We start from the raw sequence: 14,752 nt of genomic DNA, 5'->3' as shown, positions 1-14,752 counted from the left end.
CCAGACTTTTCTCGCTTGGCTTTAAGGTTTTCAAAGGTTTGTTCCACTAATACTTTGTTGAAACCGACCTGAATGAGAAAAGCTGCAGCGTAGAGATGAACACGCCGTCAGTGAACGCGTCACAGTTGATGTTTGATTTTGCTGCTCAGTCAGAAAACAAAGAAACAAACAAAGAAACACCCAGACTGGGATGTGGTCCGCTAGGAGCCGGTCTAGTGTGGGTCTGTCCTAACAGACTGCCCCCCCTGCTGTGTGCGGCGCCCCCTTTAGGCCGGTCAGAGAAGAGCGTAGAGGAGATTGTAGCTAAGCAGGCAGCGATAGGCTGGTCGGCTCTCTGTCCAATAACTCACTGCTTTGGACCAGAGATGGAGATGAAACTGAACACGGAGCAGGAGGAGAAGAGGCTGCTGAGGGAGAGGGTCCACACACTGGAGGTACACACACACACACACACACACACACACACACACACTTTACATGACTCATGTTTCTTGTTGTTAAACGTTTTATTCTGTTGACTCTCACGTTTGTCTCCGTCTGTCTTCAGGCGTCCAAACAGGCTGAAATCACCAAACTGCAGGAAGAGATTACAAAGGTTATAGATCAGTTATTGATCTACTGAAAGATTTTATTACTTTAAAGATTATTAACAACTTTTTAAAAACACTGTTGGAATTCATTAAATGAGTCAATATTGTTTGTTCAGTATAAATATATATAATAATTGAATGATGACTCCCCCCCCCCCCCCTCCAGCTGTCTGACAGGTTAAAGAAGAAGCAGGAGAGGTGAGACATCTACAGGATAATGAGAACAGAGTATTTGTACATGATGATGTGAGACGTTAATGTTAAAGTAGAAACTTCACAACAAGTCTTTTTTCTGTTTTGTAGTTTTCAGCGTCTGCAGGGAGAGAAGGAGGCTCTGTACAACGACAGCAGGTCAGAACTCTGGTTATACTGATTACTACTACTGATAGTACTACTGATACTGCTAGTGCTACTGTGACTTTTACTAGTAATACTACTATTGTTACTATTACAGCTGCTCTCTTTATTATAATGCTAATACCATTAATGCTCCTTACAGCTACTATTTCCTACTCATGGTACTATTACCTCTGTGTTCTTGCTGTGTGTTGTGTTGTACATCACATGTTGTCGTGTTATTGTTGATTGTTTGCGTCTCTGCAGGACAAAGATCGATGAGATCAACCAAAGAAAAGAGGAGGAGCTTAAGGCCACGAACATCCGCATCCAGAAGCTACAGTCGGACGTTGTGGCAGCCAATCAGGTCTCAGTGACACCGAGAAGTACTCTGATCTATTACTGAAGTAAAAGTAGTAGTACCACAGTGAAGAAATACTCTGTTACAAGTTAAAGTCCTGCATTCAAAGAGTTACTTAAATAAAAGTACGAAAGTATCAGCATCAACATATACTTAAAGTACCAAAAGTCAAAGTACTTATAATGTAGAATATATATTACACTATTGTATTATAATTATTGACGCATTCATGTGTTCAAATGTCCTCACCAGCGAGTTCAAAACAAACAAATTAAACTGCTCATAATTCATCTCTAATATTTATTTTATATTTATGTAAACAAACAACTGGATTTATTCAAGTTTCTCATCAAAAACTTTACTTTAATCTTGTAAATTACAAGATTACATTTAACCATGATAACGTTATAATTTATCTTTGCGTAATACTCACTTTTACTGAAAAGAGCTTGAACACATCAGTGTTACTCCGTTAGCCGTTAGCTTCGTTTTTCAGCCAAGCAGCACTGTGCTGCCCACCTGCTGCTAGCAGCTAACAGCTAACCGCTAACATTAACTAGCTCTCCATCTCCAACTCTAACACAGATTTCTCGTGCACGATGTGGCGTCATCAGAGAGAAACTAGATATCGTATTAATAATCTGAAATCACATCCGACAACTAACTAAAGATATCAGATAAATATAGTGAAGAAGTAATGAAGTAGTATGAAATATAGATACTCAATTAAAGTACAAGTACCTTAAAAAAATAGTGTGACTGACGTTGTGTGTTTTGTCATTTTTAGACAACAGCCGAGCTGAGAGAGCAGCTGCAGAGCAAAGAGAAGGAACATGACCTGGCTCTGCACACCTTGAGAGATCAGGTAACACACACACACACACACACACACACACACACACACACACACACACACACACACACACACACACACACACACACACACACACACACACACACACACACACACACACACAATCAGGAAACGGGAAGAGGGAGTTAAAAAAAGGAAACCTCTGAAGAGAAAGAAAGACCCTAAATGTAGTACTACTAAGTGTAGTAAAGTACATTTTTAAAAATAAAGATTTACATCCACACGTAGTAATTCTGTACAGATTCAGACTCCGTGTTCTTTCTCTCCTCACACAACAAGACTGAGGAGGAGATGAGGAAACAAAGAGAGAGATGAGGAACTCAAAACGACTTTAGGACTTCCTGCTCTGTTCTTTCACTTGAACATATTTCTCTGCCAAAGTGATTCAGTCATGAAAACTTCATTTATATTCACAAGGGCTGCACAGTATTGTATGGAAGCCCATTTCCGCCAGCAAAAAAATCATGATCTTCATTTTTTTTTTTTACTTTTTTCCGGTTAAATAAAATAATAATTAAAAAAAAACATCATGATCTCTTTTTGGGTGGATTTCTTTTTTTTTTTTTGCAGGCGGGAATGGGCTTCCATAGTATCGAGTCCCGTAATGTGAGGCGTTGAGAAGAAGAGCTGAAAAACAAAAGTCAGAAGGAACCAACATTCCAGCTTTAAATCCGTCCAAAGAAAAGCGCCTTGAACCAAACACGTGGGAGCATTTTTACAAGATGGACGTCTAGTCTTATATAGCGTGATGTTGAAAAGCTGATAATCATCCACCCCATTATGCATGATAAACGTTACACGATAAAACTATAAAAACTAACTGGATATGGTTGATGGTGATAAAGAAACTACTTTAGTTCGTTATATTAGAAATATTCGGATTAATAGTTGTAGAAACCGTGATATTTTCCTCGACAATAATTGTTTCTTTTTGCAACCAAATCTTCCTTTTCTGAGTTTTTCTCCGGTTCCTCGCTCATTTTTCAGGTTGTGATCTCTGACGAGAGCGCCGTTTTAATTGTTTTCAATAAATTGATCAAGAACAATCGGTTGTTGGTCGGATGTTTTTGCATTTATGCAGAGACTCTGTGAGTGATCGACGTTCCAGCAGACTGACATCTAGTCGGGGGAAAATAAGATCCGTGCAAATTTTCATCAAGTAATGACGATACATTGTGCAGCCCTTTATTCAAAAAGTAAAATAAATGACTTCTAAAAGAAGATATTGTATGTTTTCAGTATCACTTTGGCAGTTAAAGCCTGGTGTGTTTCTGCCTGCTGCTCTCTGTGTTTCTGACTTTATCCTTCTCTTGTCCTCTGCTCTTTCTTCTTCTTGTCATTTTTGCTATACTGTTCCCAATGTTCTCCTTTTGGTTCATGTTCTTTGTTTTTCTTGCCTTCTTTATGTGTTTGTTTTATTTCCGGTACTCTTTGCTGGTGTCTTTCTGGGCTGGTCTCTCTGCTGCCCCCTGCCTGTGGTGCGTCGGTACTGCAGGTAGCCAATCAGAGTGCAATCAGTCAGGAACAGGTGGACAACATCCTGCAGGAGAACGATGCTCTGAGGACAAACCTAGCTGCTCTAGAACAGGTAATAAACCTAGAGAACATCATCTAGAGGTTCAATCCCCAAACACTGTTCTGTGGACTAACCCAGCTGCTCTAGAACAGGTAATAAACCTAGAGAACATCATCTAGAGGTTCAATCCCCAAACACTGTTCTGTGGACTAACCCAGCTGCTCTAGAACAGGTAATAAACCTAGAGAACATCATCTAGAGGTTTAATCCCCAAACACTGTTCTATGGACTAACCCAGCTGCTCTAGAACAGGTAATAAACCTAGAGAACATCATCTAGAGGTTTAATCCCCAAACACTGTTCTGTGGACTAACCCAGCTGCCATAAACAGGACATATACCTGGAGAACATTACATAGAACCACAACAAAATGTCATCTACAACCTCAACGCTACGACAATGAATATAGAACCTTAATGCTAGACCATTGGTTTAAAGAATAACCATAGAACAGGTACAGTATATAAATAGCTAGACCCTAGCTGCTTTACACCCGATAATAAATCTGGAGAACACAATCTAGTGATTTAACCCCAAAACTATCAGAATCAGAATCAGCTTTATTGGCCATGTATGCGTACGCATACATGGCCTGTGAACTAACCTAGCTGCTATAAAACAAGTACATCTAGAACATTACATCTAGAACCCCAACCGTACAACAGTGTTTTAAAAAATAAATACGTTGCTACAGAACATGTATTAGACTTGATTAGACAGATTTATGCAATCTGTAATTCTGTCTTTCAGAAACATTATCTAGAACCCATTTGACATCTAAAGCACTAGCTTCCCCTAATGTTTCACTACTCCGACGCTTGGATCCTAAACAGAATTTTCTAAAACACCTTACCCAGTTTGGACCTGTACCCCCATCTTGCAGGAGAACCGTGCTTTGAGGACTAATCTGTGCGCTCTTGAACAGGTAATTATATCTCAGACCCGAATTAGAACCCTTTTCTAGAACCTTAACCTTAGATTGATGGTCTGAAACCAATGTAGGCCTCAGTGACTTTGCATAGAACGCCTACTCCTCTAATTTCACAGGTAATTATATCTCAGACCCAAACTAGAACCCTTGTCTAGAACCTTAACCTTAAACTGATGGTCTGAAAGCAATGTATGCCTCAGTGACTTGCCACTTTTGTAAAATTTACTTTAAAACCTTCATTATTAAATAGCATTGCTAAAGTTTACATCATGTTACCTCTTTAACTCTAAACCGATGTTAGCATGCTAACGTTAGCTCTTTTACGTCAGCTTCACATCTGTAATGTTACGTGTCCACAGAGGCCTTTTTGGACGTGAATGCAGCCTTTCACCTGAATATTTAGTAACAACTAAACTCTACATGAGAACGAGTTTGTGAGATGCAACCTGTGATTAATTTAATGAGGCCTAAAACTCAACTTAAACTGAGCCAACTTTGAACTTTTGCACAGCTGCTGCAGCCGATTCCAGTCCTTAAACAGTAACCCGACATCTAGAGAACTCGTAGAACCTCAACTAGAACCTGTGTATGTTCTCTGAGTCATTCATCTCCTTCTCATCTGCTTGATACTATTTTACTTGTAGGAATTGTTGGTTTTATTCGCCTCATTCGCTTCATTCCCGCCTGATAGGGGGCGTGGCTTATCTCCATGGAAGCCGTTGTCGGCTGAGCCCTTTATTTCCTCCATCAACATGGAAGAACCTGTATTTGTGCTCAGTACTTGTTGTAGAAGTCCCAGAGATCCAGAGAAACTAAACGCCTTCTTGTCTGGTTCATGACATCATCTGGAGGAGTTTTCACTGTGTCTAGTGAGACACACGTCAGCTGGTTTACTTCAGCTGTATGAACCAAAATACACAGATTTTACTGTAATTTAATCACAATAAAAGATGCTGAAATATCTACATAATGATGATGATTTCTAAGAAGTCTGAATTCATGTTTTGTTGGTTCTCTCCTCAAGACGACAAGCAAGTAACTTTTAAAATGTTTGTTTTCTGAATGGAGTTTGGTTCTATCGGTGCTATGCTAAGCTAACATTGTAGCAGCTCCATCAACACTCAACATAACATCATCTAGACTTAAATAAAGCAGAGTAGTTTGTACCGTCTGGTTTATTATATACATGTTTACTCGTAGTTTGGTCTCTACTCATAGTTTGTCTCTGCTCATAGTTTGGTCTCTGCTCGTAGTTTGGTCTCTGCTCGTAGTTTGGTCTCTGCTCGTAGTTTGGTCTCTGCTCGTAGTTTGGTCTCTGCTCGTAGTTTGGTCTCTACTCATAGTTTGTCTCTGCTCGTAGTTTGGTCTCTGCTCGTAGTTTGGTCTCTACTCGTAGTTTGGTCTCTACTCATAGTTTGTCTCTGCTCATAGTTTGGTCTCTACTCGTAGTTTGGTCTCTGCTCGTAGTTTGGTCTCTACTCATAGTTTGTCTCTGCTCGTAGTTTGGTCTCTGCTCGTAGTTTGGTCTCTGCTCGTAGTTTGGTCTCTACTCATAGTTTGTCTCTGCTCATAGTTTGGTCTCTACTCGTAGTTTGGTCTCTGCTCGTAGTTTGGTCTCTACTCGTAGTTTGTCTCTACTCATAGTTTGGTCTCTGCTCGTAGTTTGGTCTCTGCTCGTAGTTTGGTCTCTGCTCGTAGTTTGGTCTCTGCTCGTAGTTTGGTCTCTGCTCGTAGTTTGGTCTCTGCTCGTAGTTTGGTCTCTGCTCGTAGTTTGGTCTCTACTCGTAGTTTGGTCTCTGCTCGTAGTTTGGTCTCTGCTCGTAGTTTGGTCTCTACTCGTAGTTTGTCTCTACTCATAGTTTGGTCTCTACTCATAGTTTGGTCTCTACTCATATGAGGTATCGTAGAGCTCTGGGTGAACACAGTAATACCATGAATCCATCCTCATCTCCATCACCAGAACTCTGCACTAGCAGGTGGTCATTTAAACACAGTCATGAGTAAATGGAGTTGTTGTCGTGGTGCAGATCCAGACGGTGAAGACGCAGGAGATGAATCTCCTCCGTGAGCAGCAGGAGGCGCTGACGCTGGAGCTGCAGCAGAGACGAGCTGAACAGGAGAACATGTTGGCTCAGAGGGACGACCTGGACTCCCAGCTGCAGGTCACACACACACACACACACATACACACACACACACACACACACACACACACACACACACACACACACACACACACACACACACACACACACACACACACACACACATATACACACACACATACACATACGCACACACACACACACACACACACACACACACACACACACACACACACACACATACACACACACATACATACACACACACACACACACACACACACACACACACACACACACACACACACACACACACACACACACACACACACACACACACACACGCACACACAGACATATATACACACACACACACACACACAGAGATAAACACACACCACACACACACACACACACACACACACAGCGATAAACACACACACACACAGATAAACACACACACACACACACAGATAAACACACACCACACACACACACACACAGGTGATACAGATGCTACTATGTGTAGAATGAATGACGTCTCATTTGACTAAACATTTCCTCTGTTTCTTTTATCCATGTGTCTCTTCCTCGTGTCCTCGGTGATAGGAGACAAGGACACAAGGAAACAAGGAGGTATTTAAGGGAAGTGAGATCTTTACTTCTTCTTCTTCTTCTCTCCTTCAGGAGTCGAGTTTTGCCAACAGGAAGTTGTTGGAGCAGTTAACGGAAGAAGGACAAGAGAAGGAGAAGCTGCTGAGAGACCTGGAGGAGGCCAAGAAGGTACACACACACAGACACACACACACACACAGAGACACACACACAGACACACAGACACACACAGACAGTTTGAATACACACTTGTAGTGATGTACATAAAGACGCACTTTAAGCCATGACGGTTCTAAACACAGTCATTGTGTGTGTGTGTGTGTGTGTGTTCTGTGTTGTGTGTTGTTGTGTGTGTGTGTGTGTGTGTGTGTGTGTGTGTGTTGTGTTGTGTGTGTGCAGACAGCAGAGAAGAGGAAGACCATGCTGGATGACTTGGCCATGCAGCTGAACCAGGAGAAGTCCGACCACAAGGAGGCGCTGTCAGACCTCAAGCTGCAGCACGAGAAGGAGGTGAGAGATTCCTCCTCACGTTATTTTATTCTGCTTTAATATATTTTAGACTTATTTATATAAATAAGTATACAATATATATATATTTTGCTCTTCTTTAAAATATGATGATCTATTTTTTTTCTCACATTATTTAAAATGTGAAAAAAAACACATTTATTTTTGTGAATGAAGTCTGAATAATTTAACTGTTTTTGATGCATCTCATCCTCGTCCTCTCCTTTCCCTTCCTTGTTTCCTCGTCTTGTTTCCTCTCCTCTCATCCTCTCTTTCCTCCTCTCCTCTCTCGTCTTGTCTCCTCCTCTCCTCTCTCCTCTCCTGTCTCGTCTCCTCCTCTCCTCTCTCCTCTCCTCTCTCCTCTCCTCTCTCTTCTCCTCTCTCTCTCCTCCTCTCTCTCCTCCTCTCCTCTCTCCTCTCCTCTCTCTCTCTCCTCCTCTCTCTCTCCTCTCCTCCCTCTCTCCTCTCCTCTCCTCTCTCCTCTCCTGTCTCGTCTCCTCTCTCCTCTCCTCTCTTCTCTCCTGTCTCGTCTCCTCTCCTCTCTCCTCTCGTCTCATCTCCTCTCTCCTCTCCTCTCCTCCTCTCGTCTCCTCGTCTCCTCTGTCCTCTCCTCCCCCCTCAGGTCCTGGGTGTGCGGGCTCGCTATGAGAAGGAGCTGCGAGGTCTCCATGAGGAGAAGAATCGCTCTGAGGAGGAGATCCGCCAGCAGCTGAGAGAGGAGAAGGTAAAGAGGAGGAGCTGATGTGTGTTTAATCTGAATGATAATCAATCTATAAATAATCAATAACGTGTGTGTGTGTGTGTGTGTGTGTGTGTGTGTGTGTGTGTGTGTGTGTGTGTGTGTGTGTGTGTGTGTGTGTGTGTGTGTGTGTGTGTGTGTGTGTGTGTGTGTGTGTGTGTGTGTGTGTCTGTGTGTGTGTCTGTGTGTGTGTTTGAGGCTCGGACCAAAGAGCTGGAGGGTCTCCAGCAGCGTCTGGAGGAGCTGCAGGTTCAGGTTCAGTCCATGGAGGGAACCAAAGGCTGGTTTGAGAGACGACTGATGGAGGCCGAGGTCAGTCTGAACCTTAGCTTAGCATAAAGCTAGCTTTATGCATATAGTTCCGTTATTGATGATTGATTTGTTCTGCAGGAGAAAATAGAGAAGAACTCTCTGGAACATCAGGAGGAGATCCAGAGACTGAAGAGAGAACACACACTTCAGATAGAGGTACACACACACACAGACACACACACACACTTCAGATAGAGGTACACACACACACACACACTTCAGATAGAGGTACACACACACACAGACACACACACACTTCAGATAGAGGTACACACACACACAGACACACACACACTTCAGATAGAGGTACACACACACACAGACACACACACACACTTCAGATAGAGGTACACACACACACAGACACACACACACTTCAGATAGAGGTACACACACACACAGACACACACACACACTTCAGATAGAGGTACACACACACACAGACACACACACACACTTCAGATAGAGGTACACACACACACAGACACACACACACACTTCAGATAGAGGTACACACACACACAGACACACACACACACACACACACACACACTTCAGATAGAGGTACACACACACACACACACACACACACTTCAGATAGAGGTACACACACACACAGACTTCAGATAGAGGTACACACACACACAGACACACACACACACTTCAGATAGAGGTACACACACACACAGACACACACACACACTTCAGATAGAGGTACACACACACACAGACACACACACACTTCAGATAGAGGTACACACACACACAGACACACACACACACTTCAGATAGAGGTACACACACACACAGACACACACACACTTCAGATAGAGGTACACACACACAGACTTCAGATAGAGGTACACACACACACACACACTTCAGATAGAGGTACACACACACACAGACTTCAGATAGAGGTACACACACACACACACACTTCAGATAGAGGTACACACACACACAGACACACACACACTTCAGATAGAGGTACACACACACACAGACACACACACACTTCAGATAGAGGTACACACACACACACCTCTACAGACAGACACACACACCTACAGACACACACACACACCTACAGACACACACACACCTACAGACACACACACACACACACCTACAGACACACACACACACCTACAGACACACACAGACACACACACACACCTACAGACACACACACACACACACCTACAGACACACACACACCTACAGACACACACACACACCTACAGACACACACACACGCACCTACACACAATTACAACACACATACCTATATACACACACACACACACACACACATACATACATACATACATACATACACACACATACAACACACACCTGCACACAGATGTGTTTTTAACACTAAATGTGTGTGTGTGGGTGTGTGTTGTATATATGTGTGTGTGTGTGTGTGTGTAGGTGTGTGTGTGTTGCTCTTATTGAATGTGCGTTTCTAATTAAAGCGTAGTCGTGTCCATGGTAACGCAGACGGGTTAAAGTGTGTTAACAGCAGATCAGAGCGGAGGAGGAGACAGTCTGTTACACACACACACACACACACACACACACACACACACACACACACACACACACACACACACACACACACACACTCTCTTGTTTCCACTAAAGCTGCAGAAACACGACATGAATAACCGGTGTGAACCGCTGCTGTGATGTTTACACATATTTAAATGAGCTAAAGTGAATTATGTAAATGAGCTTCTATAGAGCGTCGTACAGTGAACGTGTTGCATAAAGAATATCAACGTATCACACGTCTGATATAAAGTCATCCAGAGCAAACCTTCTGACTGACGTTCTGCTGCTCGGGATCATCGGGTTCTTCGTCCCGTCGGCGGGTTTTGTGGTTCTGAATGTTGTAATATTTTGTATATTAGAGGAATATTTGATTCACGTAAACGTAGAAACTGAAGGAAAAGAAGAGATCACATGATGCTCGAAGAAACTCGTTAACATCAAACAATTCAGAAGAGCTCGCCTCTCTGAGCCAATCAGACGAGCCGACCGACTCCCTGAAGGAGCGTCGCTGATTACTGAGAGCTCACGACTCTGAAGAGGAAAAGTTAATTAACGACGGAGGATCTAACCGGCAGCAGGTCGGGGTTCTGTCGGTCAACTCCACGAGGTGCGTTTAATATATTCACCTGTTCGTTCTGTTCTATGAACTCTAAACATCTCTTCTATAGACTCGTACTCATTTACTATTATTTATTATATATTACACATTTATATATTTACTATTATTTATTATATATTACACATTTATATATTTACTATTGTTTATTATATATTACACATTTATATATTTACTATTATTTATTATATATTACACATTTATTATTATATATTACATATTTATTATTATGTTACATATTTATTATTATTTATTGAATATAATCTGGACTGACCTGAGGGTCAACGCACAGACTGAAGGATGAAACAAACCTTCTCTTCTCTTGTCACATGAAGCCATTTATTGTCTCATCATTAAAATCATAATTCTAAGTGAAATCTCTCAGACGTTGATGATGAGCGTCTGGACGATGAAGGTCTCTGTGACGCGTTGAGGTCAGTGTGTGAAGAGGAGAACCAGAGGAAGGCTTTAAAGATGGACGACAGACATTCACAAGTGTCTCCTCCGTCTGCAGCCGCTGGGCGTCTTTATGTAGATTTTAATTTTAGAGAAACGAATTAGCTGCAAAAGATTAGAGAGAATTAAAAGTAGTTCTCTAAATGAATCCCTCAGTCAGCTGGATTAAGAGCGGGGGGGCAGCACGGAGAGGAGAGACCTGAACCCTCTGAACCTCTGCTGCTCTCTGTGGTCCGGACTTTCAAAATAAAAGTCCTGCTCCATGAAACACAACATCATGATGGAAGTAGAGAGAACATTAGTGCAGAATAACAGTTATGATGACATCATCATTAAAAAGAAAGAAAACAATATAATCTAAATATCCAACAGTGTTACAATGTTATAAAAAACATGGAGGATATGTTTTAAATATTAAACTATTCTCATGTTTCTCTCCTCTCTCCTCTCTCCTCTCCTCTCTCCTCTCCTTTCTCCTCTCCTCTCTCCTCTCCTTTCTCCTCTCCTCTCTCCTCTCCTCTCCTCTCCTCTCTCCTCTCCTCTCCTCTCCTCTCTCCTCTCCTCTCCTCTCCTCTCCTCTCTCCTCTCCTCTCCTCTCCTCTCCTCTCTCCTCTCCTCTCCTCTCTCCTCTCTCCTCTCCTCTCCTCTCTCCTCTCTCCTCTCTCCTCTCCTCTCTCCTCTCCTCTCCTCTCCTCTCCTCTCTCCTCTCTCCTCTCCTCTCTCCTCTCCTCTCTCCTCTCCTCTCTCCTCTCTCCTCTCCTCTCTCCTCTCTCCTCTCTCCTCTCCTCTCCTCTCTCCTCTCCTCTCTCCTCTCTCCTCTCCTCTCTCCTCTCCTCTCCTCTCCTCTCTCCTCTCCTCTCTCCTCTCCTCTCCTCTCCTCTCCTCTCTCCTCTCCTCTCTCCTCTCCTCTCTCCTCTCCTCTCTCCTCTCCTCTCCTCTCCTCTCTCTCCTCTCCTCTCTCCTCTCCTCTCTCCTCTCCTCTCTCCTCTCTCCTCTCCTCTCTCCTCTCTCCTCTCCTCTCCTCTCTCCTCTCCTCTCTCCTCTCTCCTCTCCTCTCTCCTCTCCTCTCCTCTCCTCTCTCCTCTCCTCTCTCCTCTCCTCTCCTCTCCTCTCCTCTCTCCTCTCCTCTCTCCTCTCCTCTCCTCTCCTCTCTCCTCTCCTCTCTCCTCTCCTCTCCTCTCTCCTCTCCTCTCCTCTCCTCTCTCTCCTCTCCTCTCTCCTCTCCTCTCTCCTCTCTCCTCTCTCCTCTCTTCCTGTAGTTCAGTCAGAGTTCCTCTCTTGTGGTCACATGACTGTTGGTCTCAGATGAGTCAATCATGACGTCATAGTTTCACACTTTAATGTTTCTACACCATCATGTTGAAGTGAACTCTTTATTGGAGGAAACATTTATAATGAAACATGGAGAATAAAATGTTTTTGATGAATTATCACGATTTGAAGCTTAGCTTCAGCTGCTTTTTCTGAAGGAAGCGTTCGTCACACATGATGTGTTCAAGGACCGTCTGAAACAGGAAGATCTGACAACGATGACGTATTGTACAGCTTGTGGCTGCTAACGGTGTAGTTCTGACGATTGTGTAAAGAAAACAAACCCACCGGCGGGTTTGAGGGTTCAGAGGGTTGAAGGACAGACGCCGGTCTGAGGTCCACGTCACATTTTAAAGCTTTTAAATGTGACGGTTCCTCCAGCAGATCTGTGATCAGTCGTTTCTCAGTATGAAGATAAAACGATGTTTCTTTGTCTCCTGCAGGAGAAGCAGTCTGAGACGGAGGGAGTGAAGCAGCAGCTGGTGGAGGTGGAGAAACAGAAGGAAGGACACAACGACACCATCGAGAAACTCAAACAGGTACTTCTACTACAACGTATGTACAAGTACTACACCCACCACCACCACCACTACTACTACTACTACTACTACTACTACTACTACTACTACTACTACTACTACTACTACTGCTACTACTACTGCTGCTGCTGCTCCTCCTGTAGATGATTAAAGCTGCATTCTCTCTAGTGTCCACCAGGGGGCGACTCCTCTGGTTGTATAGAAGTCTATGAGAAAATGACTCTACTTCTCTCTTGATTTATTACCTCAGTAAACATTGTAAACATGAGTTTATGGTCTCAATCTCTAGTTTCAAGTCTTCTTCAATACAGCATGATGTTCATTTAGTAAATGATGGTCCATTTAGAGTCACACAGACCATAAAGCAGGGGATGCTTTAGGGGCGGGGCTACACAGTGATTGACAGGTCTCTACCAGAGACGTATACGGCGTCTCTACGTCACTCCTCCTCAGTCCAGATATTAATAATAATAATTTAACTTGTTCCATAATCAGTTTGTAAAACATGTAAAATCACTGGTGATGATCTGCAGCAGCATCGAGGAAAACGTGTTTTTATGTTTTTATTCGTTTTTGTCTCAAACCTCCATCGACCTGGTTTTGTCTCTGCAGGAGATCAAGGACACGGTGGACGGTCAGAGGATTCTAGAGAAGAAGGGAAGCGCAGCGGTGAGTCAACGTTTATCGACTGATGTCACCAGACATGATGAGTGCAACAGAATATATTTTTCAGAGTAATTTAAGACCAACCGTGCATAAAAAATAATAATTAGAAAGTAAGTCTCTGACTGTGTGTGTGTGTGTGTGTGTGTGCGTGTGCAGCTGAAGGACTTGAAGCGGCAGCTTCAGCTGGAGAGGAGGAGAGCCGACAAACTGCAGGAGAGACTTCAGGAGATACTGACCAACAGCAAGACCAGGACAGGTACACACACACACACTCACACACACACACTCGTACACACCTTTAAACCCCCTGAATGTGTGATGTCACCATGATGTCACCATGATGTCTCTGGTCCACCTACCAGCTGTTTTAATATATTGTATCACACAACAGGACTGTGAACAGACTTCATTCATGTTTTATTTTGAAGGATGCTACTTTTTGCAAGAAGAAACTAGATTCTTCTTGGATTCTTGGATTTCCTGTTATTTAGATTTTGTGTCCAGGTGTAAAAAATGTCTCGTGTTTATCTGCAGCTCATTGATCTCCATAAACTCAGAGCTCCATTCACTGTCAATGGGGAAGAACCTGACGCGCAACTAAGTGGAACAGTATTTAAAATCCCCTAAATGGACGACAATCCCCTGTAAATGCTTC

The 14,752-nt window shown here is 43.0% G+C and overlaps 1 protein-coding gene across 3 annotated transcripts in view; it reads left to right on the top strand.

Moving 5' to 3' along the window:
* The window catches only part of gripap1 (GRIP1 associated protein 1), a 28,218-nt gene that overhangs the window by 6,519 nt on the left and 6,947 nt on the right, over positions 1 to 14,752 (top strand). Inside the window, exons 9-24 of one of the 3 annotated variants that reach the window (XM_079171592.1) lie at positions 364 to 434; positions 548 to 595; positions 757 to 788; positions 894 to 941; positions 1,194 to 1,293; positions 2,075 to 2,152; positions 3,657 to 3,749; positions 6,696 to 6,830; positions 7,461 to 7,556; positions 7,788 to 7,898; positions 8,518 to 8,619; positions 8,833 to 8,946; positions 9,025 to 9,102; positions 13,336 to 13,431; positions 14,044 to 14,100; positions 14,254 to 14,353. In XM_079171592.1, coding sequence (XP_079027718.1) covers positions 364 to 434; positions 548 to 595; positions 757 to 788; positions 894 to 941; positions 1,194 to 1,293; positions 2,075 to 2,152; positions 3,657 to 3,749; positions 6,696 to 6,830; positions 7,461 to 7,556; positions 7,788 to 7,898; positions 8,518 to 8,619; positions 8,833 to 8,946; positions 9,025 to 9,102; positions 13,336 to 13,431; positions 14,044 to 14,100; positions 14,254 to 14,353 — 1,359 coding nt within the window. Of the gene's footprint in view, positions 1 to 270; positions 435 to 547; positions 596 to 756; positions 789 to 893; positions 942 to 1,193; positions 1,294 to 2,074; positions 2,153 to 3,656; positions 3,750 to 6,695; positions 6,831 to 7,460; positions 7,557 to 7,787; positions 7,899 to 8,517; positions 8,620 to 8,832; positions 8,947 to 9,024; positions 9,103 to 13,335; positions 13,432 to 14,043; positions 14,101 to 14,253; positions 14,354 to 14,752 lie in introns of all 3 variants that reach the window. The other 2 variants (XM_079171591.1, XM_079171593.1) reach the window with 2 other exon arrangements.

Source organism: Pholis gunnellus (assembly GCF_910591455.1).
Source record: "Pholis gunnellus genome assembly, chromosome: 2".
Lineage (NCBI taxonomy): Eukaryota > Metazoa > Chordata > Actinopteri > Perciformes > Pholidae > Pholis > Pholis gunnellus.
Note: the sequence above shows the minus strand (reverse complement) of the source record. Positions and strands in the feature narration are given on the sequence as shown.